At 56.2% G+C, this 10,596-nt stretch overlaps 3 protein-coding genes across 9 annotated transcripts; 1 reads left to right on the forward strand and 2 right to left on the reverse strand.

The window, feature by feature from the left end:
• Positions 1–269: 269 nt before the first annotated feature.
• WDR83OS (WD repeat domain 83 opposite strand) lies at positions 270–1,716 on the reverse strand. The gene is made up of 4 exons (XM_003413076.4): positions 1,611–1,716; positions 1,389–1,494; positions 761–858; positions 270–655 (listed from the first exon to the last, which is right to left on the reverse strand). The coding sequence occupies exons 1-4, from the start codon at positions 1,658–1,660 to the stop codon at positions 589–591; spliced, it is 321 nt and encodes a 106-aa protein (XP_003413124.1). The 5' UTR covers positions 1,661–1,716; the 3' UTR covers positions 270–588.
• Positions 1,717–2,027: 311 nt separating this feature from the next.
• On the forward strand, positions 2,028–6,300 carry WDR83 (WD repeat domain 83). 2 transcript variants are annotated; one of them, XM_003413075.4, is made up of 9 exons: positions 2,028–2,135; positions 2,220–2,340; positions 2,422–2,527; positions 2,739–2,787; positions 2,872–2,998; positions 4,613–4,680; positions 4,776–4,884; positions 4,968–5,082; positions 6,151–6,300. In XM_003413075.4, exons 1-9 carry the CDS (start codon positions 2,033–2,035, stop codon positions 6,298–6,300), a joined length of 948 nt encoding a protein of 315 aa, XP_003413123.1. In that variant the 5' UTR covers positions 2,028–2,032. The 2 variants fall into 2 exon arrangements, with proteins under 2 accessions (XP_003413123.1, XP_010591598.1); XM_010593296.3 differs by having other exon boundaries at positions 2,033–2,340.
• Positions 6,301–6,335: 35 nt separating this feature from the next.
• DHPS (deoxyhypusine synthase) lies at positions 6,336–10,316 on the reverse strand. 6 transcript variants are annotated; one of them, XM_064280761.1, is made up of 9 exons: positions 9,925–10,131; positions 9,174–9,338; positions 8,834–8,955; positions 8,658–8,754; positions 8,491–8,577; positions 7,933–8,038; positions 7,757–7,860; positions 6,627–6,715; positions 6,336–6,549 (listed from the first exon to the last, which is right to left on the reverse strand). In XM_064280761.1, the coding sequence occupies exons 1-9, from the start codon at positions 10,129–10,131 to the stop codon at positions 6,336–6,338; spliced, it is 1,191 nt and encodes a 396-aa protein (XP_064136831.1). The 6 variants fall into 6 exon arrangements, with proteins under 6 accessions (XP_064136831.1, XP_064136830.1, XP_064136833.1 ...); XM_064280760.1 differs by having other exon boundaries at positions 7,757–7,875; XM_003413073.4 differs by having other exon boundaries at positions 6,343–6,549; positions 6,627–6,752.
• Positions 10,317–10,596: the final 280 nt, after the last annotated feature.

Here is a 10,596-nt window from a genome sequence, read left to right on the forward strand (position 1 = left end):
TCTTCCTAATTCCTGATGGTCTATCCAGGTTACAGGCATTATCCCATTAATCTGATAAGAAAACCAAAGCCCAGATTCCTCAGGTCAGCAGGCCTATCTGCTGAGTTGCTGAGAGCAGGGGTCACTGTCCTATACCTGACATCTGACTTGTGAAATAAGTAAACCACCTGAAAGCCCCAAACTGGGGCTTCCATCCCAGGCTAGAGGCCTTCCCCCACTGAGAGGGGCACCCCCAATGGCACAGAAGGAGACAAGTTGCAAAGGAAGGCTAGAGTGAAAAACTTTATTAGCTGATTTCAACGCAAAAAGAAGTGGAAGTGCCTAGAAACACAGACAGCACTTCCACCAGCAGCAGGCAGGGTGAGGGAAGAGGGCACAGGTGTAAGCCTAGGATGTTCCCCTCGTACCCTAGCAGAGGCGGGGCCCAGGGAAAGGGCCAGGTTCCTCCCATTCAGCTGAGAGCCCTGAGACCACCTCACCCAAGGAAGCCCCAGACAACAGGTGAGGGCAGGAGGCTGACCAGCCAAAGGCCAGGCCTGGGGGAAGATGAATAGAGGGGGTCCAGGATGTGACCCCTCTAGACTGGCATCACCAAGGGGGCGTCATGGGCTGAGGGTTCTGTAGATAGGACATCACCACGGCAGAAATGGACAGCCTGAGACGGGAGAGAGATGTCAGTTAGGGTCCAGGACGAGTAGGCCTGGGTCCCTCCTTCCCCTACTCAGAGTCAGAGTCCCTTTCCTTCTAGGCCTTCACTCACATGAAGCTACTCATCATCTGCTTGGTATCCTCCGAGCTCCGGGAATTGGCGAAGCTGATGAAGGAGCAGTAGACAGCGACCCAAGCACACCACTTCAGCTGGGGAGGAGTAAGTGGATGGGAGGGGTAAGTGAATGCATGGGTTAGGTCTGTGAAAGGCACACCAGTGAGCCCCTCAAGCCTCAGGCTCAGTGCCAGCCACAGTCCCCAGCACCGGTTCGAACCCACTGATTCCATCTGGTGCAGCTCAGGCCTTGTCCCCAGAAGTCCCTCAGGTCCAGTCCCCTCATAGCCAGGTACCCGATCCTACTCCCTGACCCCACGACGTCCTCTCAGACTCAAGACACCTGGCGCTTGCCGTGCTCCCGAAGATAAGGACCCCGCCCTTTTGCCACAAGCCCCCTCCAAGTTGCTTCAAAGCCTGCCCCACTCTCTGACTCTACCTCCTACCTAACCATTCCGGCCCCGCCCCCTGGCTTCACCTATGGTTCTGGCTTTCCTGACCGGCGCCATCCCAGCTAAATTCAGATCCTGATTTGCCCCTAGCGGGAGTACCCTGGTCTCTGGCCAAGCTCAAGCCCTACCCTTTCAATACTGGTCTTTCGCTGCGGTTTACAGAGGACACCAACCTTCAGCATGAGGCCGCACATGCTGAAGATCATGCCGAGTAGGTTCATATAGTCTGGCGTCGGGTCGTCCAAGGCCGGGTTACACTCGCTCGGCGGAGGCTTGTACCTGCAGCAGGCTCAAGGGTCAGATCGTCCAAGTCCCGCCCCCAGAACGGACGAGTCCCTGGACCCCCACCCACATCGACAACTCAAGCTTCGTCGCCATGACTTCGGAGACCTTACCTCAGCACTTTGTTCGGCCTCCGTGGGTCCGACATACTGTTCGCGGACATAGCTAGCGGAAAGCCAGGACGCGCCTCTTCCGCTGGGCAGTTGCAGCTTCCGGCGTGGAAATGGGGGTGGCTTTTTGGGTAACACCGCAGCCCTCTGCTTCCGTTCCTCGCGGCGGGGGCCGGGGCTCCCCCAGAGGGGCACCAGAAGAGGCCAGAAGTGTCCTTGAAAACGGGAGGTGGGAGGAAAACCCTGAAAGCGGGCTTCGATATTCCCAACACTATGCCCCAAAAGACGAAATTTTGAACCTGGAAGTGAGAAACAGGAAGTAGACCGTGGGGCACAATAATAAGGTTACACCCAAGCGTGGGCTGGAGGGATTGGAAACCTAGGTAGAGATTAGTATTAAGGAGCGAGGAGGGGATCTCGGAACAATGGCATTCCCTGAGCCAAAGCCGCGGCCCCCGGAGCTGCCGCAGAAACGGGTGAAGACGCTGGACTGCGGGCAGGGGGCGGTGCGAGCCGTGCGGTTTAATGGTGAGCGCCTTCTTCGTTCCGGATTCTCCCACTCCCCGCCTCCTGAGATCCGCGGCCATGTAACCCCTGCCTGGTGTTCCCCAGTGGATGGCAATTATTGCCTGACGTGCGGCAGCGACAAGACCCTGAAGCTGTGGAACCCGCTGCGAGGGACGCTACTGCGGACGTACAGCGGCCATGGCTACGAGGTGTTGGACGCGGCCGGGTGAGCCGAGGGCCAGACGGCATCGGAGCGCCGGGGCTGAAATCAGAGGTCGACGCTGATATTCCCTCCCTTCACCTCCAGCTCTTTTGACAACAGTAGTCTCTGCTCTGGAGGCGGAGACAAAGCCGTGGTGCTGTGGGACGTGGCGTCGGGGCAGGTCGTACGCAAATTCCGGGGCCACGCGGGGGTGAGTGCGAGAGAGAGCCTCATTAGAACATAAATGATGAGGGGAACAGCAGTAATGCCTGGTGACAGGGACACACACACACACACAAACCACCCTCCCGCCCCCCGTTCCCCCTAGTCTTTGCCATTGCTTTTACCTGCACCTGGAACCCTGCCTTTATCCCAATCCTCCAAAGCCCATCCCCCTCTGAGTGGCAGTTCCTGTTCCGCAGAAGGTGAATACCGTACAGTTTAACGAAGAGGCCACAGTGATCCTGTCTGGTGAGTCTGGGGCCTAGGCAGGGGGGCCTAGAGTGCCGTTGCCATTCTCCCAAACCTGACCGTACCTTCCTGATGGCCTCACAGGCTCTATCGATTCCAGCGTCCGCTGTTGGGACTGCCGCTCGAGGAAGCTTGAGCCAGTGCAGACACTTAATGAGGCCAGGGATGGCATATCCAGTGTGAAAGTGTCAGACCATGAAGTCCTGGCAGGGTGAGTGGAGCCACTGGGAAGCATAGCTGCCACTGCACTTAAAGACAATCAGTAAATCTCTGTTCCTCGCAGCTCACAGCAAAATCTGGCCGCTGCTGACCTCTCAGCTTTTATTCACTTGTGGGCCTCATTTCTCACAAATATGCCAAGCATCTCCCACCTCAGGGCCTCTTTCATTGCTCTTCCTCTGCCTGGTCTGCCCTTCTGTTACTTATTGAAAATGCATTTGAGCACCTATTATATGGCAGATACTTTCCCATTCATTGGAAATATAGCAAGGAACAAATTAGGGAGATTCCTGCCCCGAGAGGGTTGATATTCTATTTACAGGAAACAAGCAATTAAAAAAAAAAAAATTCCCCATGCAGGGCCACCCAAGAGGGAATGCCATCCCCATCACAGTGGGAGTTTGGGCTCCCTGGCCTGTGTGGCTGATCGTATTCCCACAGGACTGCACATGCTGGCTCCTTCTCATCCTTCAAGTCCCAGTTCCGATGTCACCTCCTCAGGGTGACCTTCCTAGATCACCCTTGATCAATGCCAGCTCTCTGATGGCAGAAACTGTGCCTGGATTGGTCACATGTCCCAAGGTCCCTCACAGAGCCTGGCCCAGAGGAGACGCTCGTACATGTTTGAATCATCAGAACAAATATTCCTGATGGCCTTGTGAGGAACTGGCTGTGTCTATTTCCCCATTACGGGAGGAGGACACTGCATTCAGACAGCCAGGTGCCATGGGAGCCCTGGCCCCACTTTTGCTGTGATCTGCCTGATCTAGCCTTCCACACTGGGCGCTGGGAATGTGGCTGAGAAGGAGACAGACCTGATTCCTGCCCTCTGAGAGCTTCTCTAGTGGGGCAGACAATCAGTAAATAAATGATTGCCAGTACTGTAATTCAAGCACAGATTTGAGAAAAGAGAAAGGATAGACTTGTCTGAGAAGTGAACTTGGGGTACCCTAGGTCATCAGGGAGGCAGGGAAGGCTGTGTAAAGGCTGACACTTGAAAGATGAGGAGAAGCTACCCAGGGGGAGATCTGATAGAACAGCAAGTACAAAAGCCCCAAAGTGGGGAGGGGCATTTTGGGGGCAGGAGGTGAGAATGGGGGTTGTCAGTGGCAGGCTTGTACAGCGTCTGAGGGGCCACAGGAAGAATTTGGATGTTTTTCTGAGAGTAACGGAATCCATATTTGTCTGAGAGAGGGATTGGCACCTAGTGACTGTACTTTCAAAAGTGCTCCCTCTGGCGGCTGTGAGGAGGAGACTACAAGTATTGAGGGTGGACACAGGGAGACCAGGGAGGTCAGATTCAGGAGGTACTTTGAAGAAAGAGCTATAGAGTGCAGGAAAAGGAGAATCCAGAAGGACTCCAAGGGTTTGGCCTAAAAAACTGGGAAGAGACTACCAATCTCAGAAAGGAATGGAATAGGGCTGATGGGTCTGAGTCTCAAAGCCTCAGAATTGCACTCATGAATTCATTTCAGTGCGTTTTTCCATGGCATTGAGGGGTGCACGGGAAGAGTGAGCCCAGCCTTGCCTTCAGGACTCTGGGTTGGGGAGGAGATGGGTTAGGGAAACCCAGGCCACCTCCAGCTGGATCCACCATATCCTGCAGCTCCGTGGACGGCCGAGTGAGGCGTTATGACCTGAGGATGGGGCATCTCTTCTCAGACTACGTGGGCAGTGAGTATGGCCCCAGGGCTGTGGGGCAGGCAGGGCAGATGGGGGCAGGGAAGGGGGTCCCTCCCCTCCACCTGCCAGCCCTCCCTTCCCACCAGGCCCTATCACCTGCATCTGCTTCAGCCGGGATGGCCAGTGCACCCTGGTGTCCAGCCTGGACTCCACACTGCGGCTTCTGGACAAAGACACAGGGGAGCTGCTGGGCGAGTGAGTCCTCACGGTCATTGGGCTCCTTCCCCTCCACCCCTACTCTGGTGAGGCCTAGTTCCCCTGACCCTGCCCATCTGCAGGTACACAGGACATAAGAACCAGGAGTACAAGCTAGACTGCTGCTTGAGTGAGCGTGACACGCACGTGGTCAGCTGCTCTGAGGATGGGAAGGTGTTCTTTTGGGACCTGGTAGAGGTGAGCCCCCCCCCCCGCCGCCCAGACATTCTGTCCTTACCTCGCTCATTCCCAGGTCTGCAAAAAAGAATGGATATTAGAGCTGGGATCTTGAAGCACAAGGCAGGAAGGACATTCCAGGCACAGGGAAGTGTGTGCAAAGGCTTAGAGATGGAACACAGGTCAGTCAGGAAACAGGGGAACATCAGGGTGGCAAGATCCAGATCAGGCAGGGCCATGAGTGCCAGGCTGAAGAGCTAGAACAGACCCTTGGGTGAAAGAGGGCTGCAATTGCTTGGGAAACCTGAACTACATCTGAACAACACCATGGCTTCCAGCCCTGTCCTTGAAGAGTCCCAGGCTGATGGGCCAGGCAGGTGGGCACAGACCATCCCTGCTCAGTGGGCCAGGGCTGAGGAGCTTCAAGAAGGGCAACATTAGCCCTGGGGATTGGCCAGGGGGATTGACTCTTCCAAGAGGGTAGAAGAACCTGTGGAGGCCCTGGAGATTCAAGGGACCAGCTCTCACTATAGTGGAGAATGTAAATGTGCCACCTTCTCAAGGTCCCCACTTACATGAAGTCACCCTGCAGGAGAGGACACGTGGAGGGACATTGTTGGTGTGGAAAGAGGAATTGGGGTTTATTTGAGGAAGTGTACAACTTGTGCTGAGGCTGCAGGGTGCTGAGGGAGGGGAGGAGCACTGAGGCCCCAGAGGCTGGGAGCCTGGGTGGCAGCAGGGAGAAGGGAAAGCTGGAGCAAGGTAGGCTCAGAGCAGGGTGGTGGCCATGAAGGTGGACTGAATGGGCAGTCTCTGGACATGTTCTAAGGATGAGCCAACAGGACTGACTGGAAAGGGATGTGAGGTATAAGAGGAAGAGACTCCCACCATGTTTGGCCCAAGCACCTGGCTGGACAGAGCTACTGAGCTCAGTTTTAGACAGACTGGGTTTGTGTGTCTGGAAAGCAGCTAGGGTAGATGTCTAAAGTCAGGGGAGAGGTGACCAGACTTGGGAGCCAGACTGGGGGAGGGAGACGCTTGGGGAACTTGAGGGCCACCAATAACCACTCCCACTCCCTTGCCTCACAGGGTGCACTGGCGCTGGCCCTGCCTGTGGGATCTGGTGTGGTTCAGTCACTGGCCTTCCACCCCACCGAGCCCTGCCTGCTGACTGCCATGGGGGGCAGCATCCAGTGCTGGCGGGAAGAGGCCTATGAGGCTGAAAGTGGAGCAGGCTGAAGCTGGTGGACACCCCTCCAAGGACAGAGACAGACTCAGAACAAAGGCTGAGACCATTTATTTTGGACATAATGCTGACCATAGAGGGTAGGGGGCTGGGTTTTCAAACTAATAAATAGAGGCAGGGTGAGGCCTCCCTGGGGTGTCAGCTGCTTAGTCCTCATTCTTCTCAGGCATGAAGGCATCCACCTTCTGGGCAAAGGTTTCAGCCACAAGCAGGGGGAAGACCAGGGAAGCATCAGCAAAGACCTGTGAAGGGGACCCATGTGAGCCTCGGGCTCCATGGCCACGGCCCCAGAGACCTGCACCCACCAGCCAACCCTCACCTTGACAGGTTGTGCATCCACCCGGATCTTGCCCCAAGAGACAGCTTCATCCGGCCGGGCACCAGAGTCGGAGCCATCAAACTCCTGGGCTGTGTTGATGTACACCACATAGTCAGCCCCATTCCGCTGCACGGAGGAGCAGGGCAGGAGTCAGCCCATCAGGAGACAGAGATGGGCACAGTGGCCAGAGAGAGCAGTGCAGAGAGATTCAGGAGGGAGTGGGCATGTGGCTGAGGGATGTGTTCCTGAGAAAGCCCTTAGCACCCCTCGCTGCAAGGTGAGAAACCTTTGCCTGAGCGGAAGTGAGGGGCCCCAGGGCTGGAGAGATGATGGGCATCATTTCCCCAGACCCACCTGGGACCTGGTGTGAACACTCCTCCCACCATCTGGCCAGCGGCAGCTGCCACCAATACTATCTCCAAAATACCTCCAAACCCAAACACTTCCCCCTCCACGCCTCCACTATGGCCCCACTGTCACCACTGCTGGCCTGGACCAGCTCAGTCACCTCCTGGTCTCCTGGCTCCACCCTTGCCCCTCGACAGTCTGTTCCCCCATGGCAGCCAGAGGGTCCCTGGGAAGACCTGAGCCTGAGCACGTCCCTCTGCCCAGAACCCTCCAGGGCTTCCATCTCACTTAGCAAAAACCAGAATCTTCCCTGTAGCCCACGAGGCCTTGCATGACCTACCCCATCACTTCCCTGCTCTCATCTCCCCCAACTCTTCCCCCTACCAGCCTCCTAGCTGATAGACTTCAGGCTCTTAGAACCTTTGCATTGGCTGTACCCTCTGCCCGGAACTCCTTCCTGAGATAACCACATGATTTATGGGAGGCACCTCGTGTAAATCTTTGCTCCTGGGCCCCATTTCTCAGCAAGCCCTCCCTCAAACACCCTTTATTGACCACCACTCATTTCTCTTACCATACCATCACCCAGACTTATTTTTCTCCATAGCAGTTACTGCCACCTGACATATATGTCCCTTGGCTGCTGTCCCTGGACGCCAGGTATCCCTGCCTGTCTAGCCCACAGCTGTCTCCCCAGTGCATGGTACAAGGCTTAGCACACAAGCGTGTCTGTGCCACCCCCCAGCCTGCATCCTTTTACTGCTTCCCACGGGCCCACTCACCATGAGGTTGGCATTGGCAATGTGGTGTTTGATCAGGCCCCCGCCCAGGATGATCATTCCAGTGCGCTTGGCAAAGATGGCCTGGGTGTTGATGAGCCTCAGATCTGGGGAAAGAGGGGCTGTGGTCAGGCCTTGCACCCAGCTGGTCCTCCCATGCTCCCTTCACAGGATCTCACCCTCAACAATGTCCAGGACGAGGCCAGGGTTCTTGTAGGAATGGAAGAAGATCATGTCACCCAGCGAGCCATCCGTGAGCGCTGGGCTCAACACAGGGATGTGGTTCTGTGGAGGGCAGGAGCTGGAGCTCAGGGCAGTGAGGGCAGCCTGGTCTCTGTCCCCAGTGCTCCCCTTCCTCTTGTCTGACTATGGGCACAGTGCTTAACTTCTCTGGGCCTCAGTTTCCTCAATTGTAAAATGAGGTAACAGCATCTCCCTCAGAGACATACATGAGATAACCCATACAAAATACTTAAGACAATGCCTACCACATAAGGAGTGACAGGTCTTGTTATTTTTCAGACTGTTGGACCTTGTAGCCTTTGGAAAGGAGGTTGCTAAGTGCTGCCCCCAACTGCTCACCAAGACCCTACCTGGTAATTATGTGATCTCAGACAAAGTACTTGTGTCTGAAGCTTCCCATCTGTATCATGAGTGTGAGAACTGACTCCTCAGGTGGCTGTGAAGGTGAAAGGCCTGGGAATTGGTTGCTGCCCTGCACCCACCCAGCCCCTCACCTTCTGGGCCCAGTAATACACCGACTCTGGATTGTTGATCTCCTTGCCAAGCCGGGCGATCATCTTGGACGGTGTCCACTTCACACCCTAGAAGGGGAAAGCTGCTTCAGCCTGCTCTTACCCTGATCCCCACCATGTCTACCCCCGAGACTGCCCTGGGGCCCCACCTCTGTGTTCTGCTCCAGCACCATCTGATCCAGAATGGGCATCACCCAGTCCTCAAACTTGCAGTAATTGTCATTGGGCACCAAAAGGTTCCCAATCCTGAAGGCAAGAGGGTGGCCATCAAGACCTGGACCTCTTGGCCCAGCACCCCTGCCCAGCATCACTCAGGGCTCCCCACCTGTTGATCCCATTCTCCCGGAGCTCCTTCCCCCTGAGGCTAAACTCGCCCAGGTACGTGGGTGCCAGGCACTTGATGAAATCCTCCTCCACGCCCCCTGCCGTGGTCACCAGGACATCCACCTACAGCCAGAAAACAGTAAGATTGGCCAGGAAGGTGGATTCTGTCATTCCCAGCAAGCTTAGAACCCCCAACCCTCAACTAACGACCCTTCGAGGGGAACTCGACTGCAAAACAAACTAGCTCCTTAAAACCAACCCGTTTCCCCATCTCACTTAAATAATCTTATTTTCCATGGAGACGTAGAACGGCCAAAGCCACAGCCCCACCGAGTCCCCACCATGTTGTGCTGTACAAGGTAGCGGATGGTCTCACGGATGCCTGAGCTGATGAGGTTGGACGTATAGCCCAGGAAAATAGTGCAGCCGGTGAGCGGGCGGCGGCTCTGGGTCAGGTCTGCATGCTGATCCTCCTCCTGTGACAGCGGCTCCAGCTTCTTCTCAATCTGAATGTAGGGGCCAGGTGAACAGAGCTCTGGCCCTAAGCACCAGCTCAAGGGTCCCATAAGGATTCCAGAGTCACACTCCCCGCCCCAGGCCCTGCCTACTCAGGGATACAGGAATACTTTTACCTGGGTCCAATGAAAGCCCTCTGTGCAGGCCCCGACCCCTTCCCGCCTAGATCTTACCTCACAGATAAGGTTTCGCACCTTTCAGAAAGCAACCCCTTTGCAGACCTGGCCCTTTTCCAAGCTGATAAGTGCAAACCTAAATTCAGGGCCCGCTCTGACTTAGGCTCCTCCTCCATTCCCTCTCCTAACACTACCCTTTGCCCAAGCTCCGCCCAGTCCACGACACTTGGGCACTTTGCCTAAGCCCGTCCCCGACCTAAAATCAGGCCCCATCTTTTCCAGATACCAAACTTCCCCTACTGCAGGCCCGTCACAACAAAGAAATACGCCCAAGACAGGCCCCGCCTCTCTCCAGGTATTGGTCCACTCTACTGAAGGCCCGCCCCCTCCTAGGTACTGCACCGTTGTTATTGGAGGCCACGCTCCTCCCCACCACAGGAAGTCCCGCCCCAGCCCTCACCATGGCGTTGATTTGCTGTACCGCCCGCCCGAAGTTAGTGGCCTGGAAGCCGGTGGTGCCGAAGGCCTCCAGCAGCGCGCGGTAATCCACGCCGCGGTTGAAGTCATAGCCCCGGACCTGGGTACTCTCGGGCGGCAGCGCGGAGCTGTGCTTCAGCACGGCGGCCAGCGCCGCCGCGGGCGCCTTCCCTTCCGAGGGGCCCTCCATGCGCCTATAGACGCGCTCTCAAGCCAGAGGCACGCCCGGCCGGGCCTCCGGTGGCGTCAAAACACTCGGCCCCAGCACGGGCGTCTCTACAGCAACGCAGGAAGTGGAGCACGAGCAGATGCCTGGAGAGAAGGGCCGGAACTTGCTCAGTCACATGATCCTCTTTGGCGGCTGGGAGTTCAGAGTGCAGCCATCTTTGCGAGGCTGTTCCGTAATACGGAAGCCTCGAGGAGCCTTTATTGTCTGTTTCGCTTGTTTTCAGCCTCTGATCATTGATGATTTCTACCTTTACTGCCGCCTGCTGGAGGCCCATCGCGTTGCGTTTCGCTTCCCCTGTCCATTTCTGTGCCCTCGAGGAGAGGATAGCTTCTTAAATGTCGCCCTTGGACGAATTTGGGTCACCAGGCAGAGTCTCCCTCGTCAAATGGGATAATGATCCTTAGTGTGCCCTCGCAAGTCTCCAAA

Source organism: Loxodonta africana, chromosome 3, assembly GCF_030014295.1.
Source record: "Loxodonta africana isolate mLoxAfr1 chromosome 3, mLoxAfr1.hap2, whole genome shotgun sequence".
Classification (NCBI taxonomy): domain Eukaryota; kingdom Metazoa; phylum Chordata; class Mammalia; order Proboscidea; family Elephantidae; genus Loxodonta; species Loxodonta africana.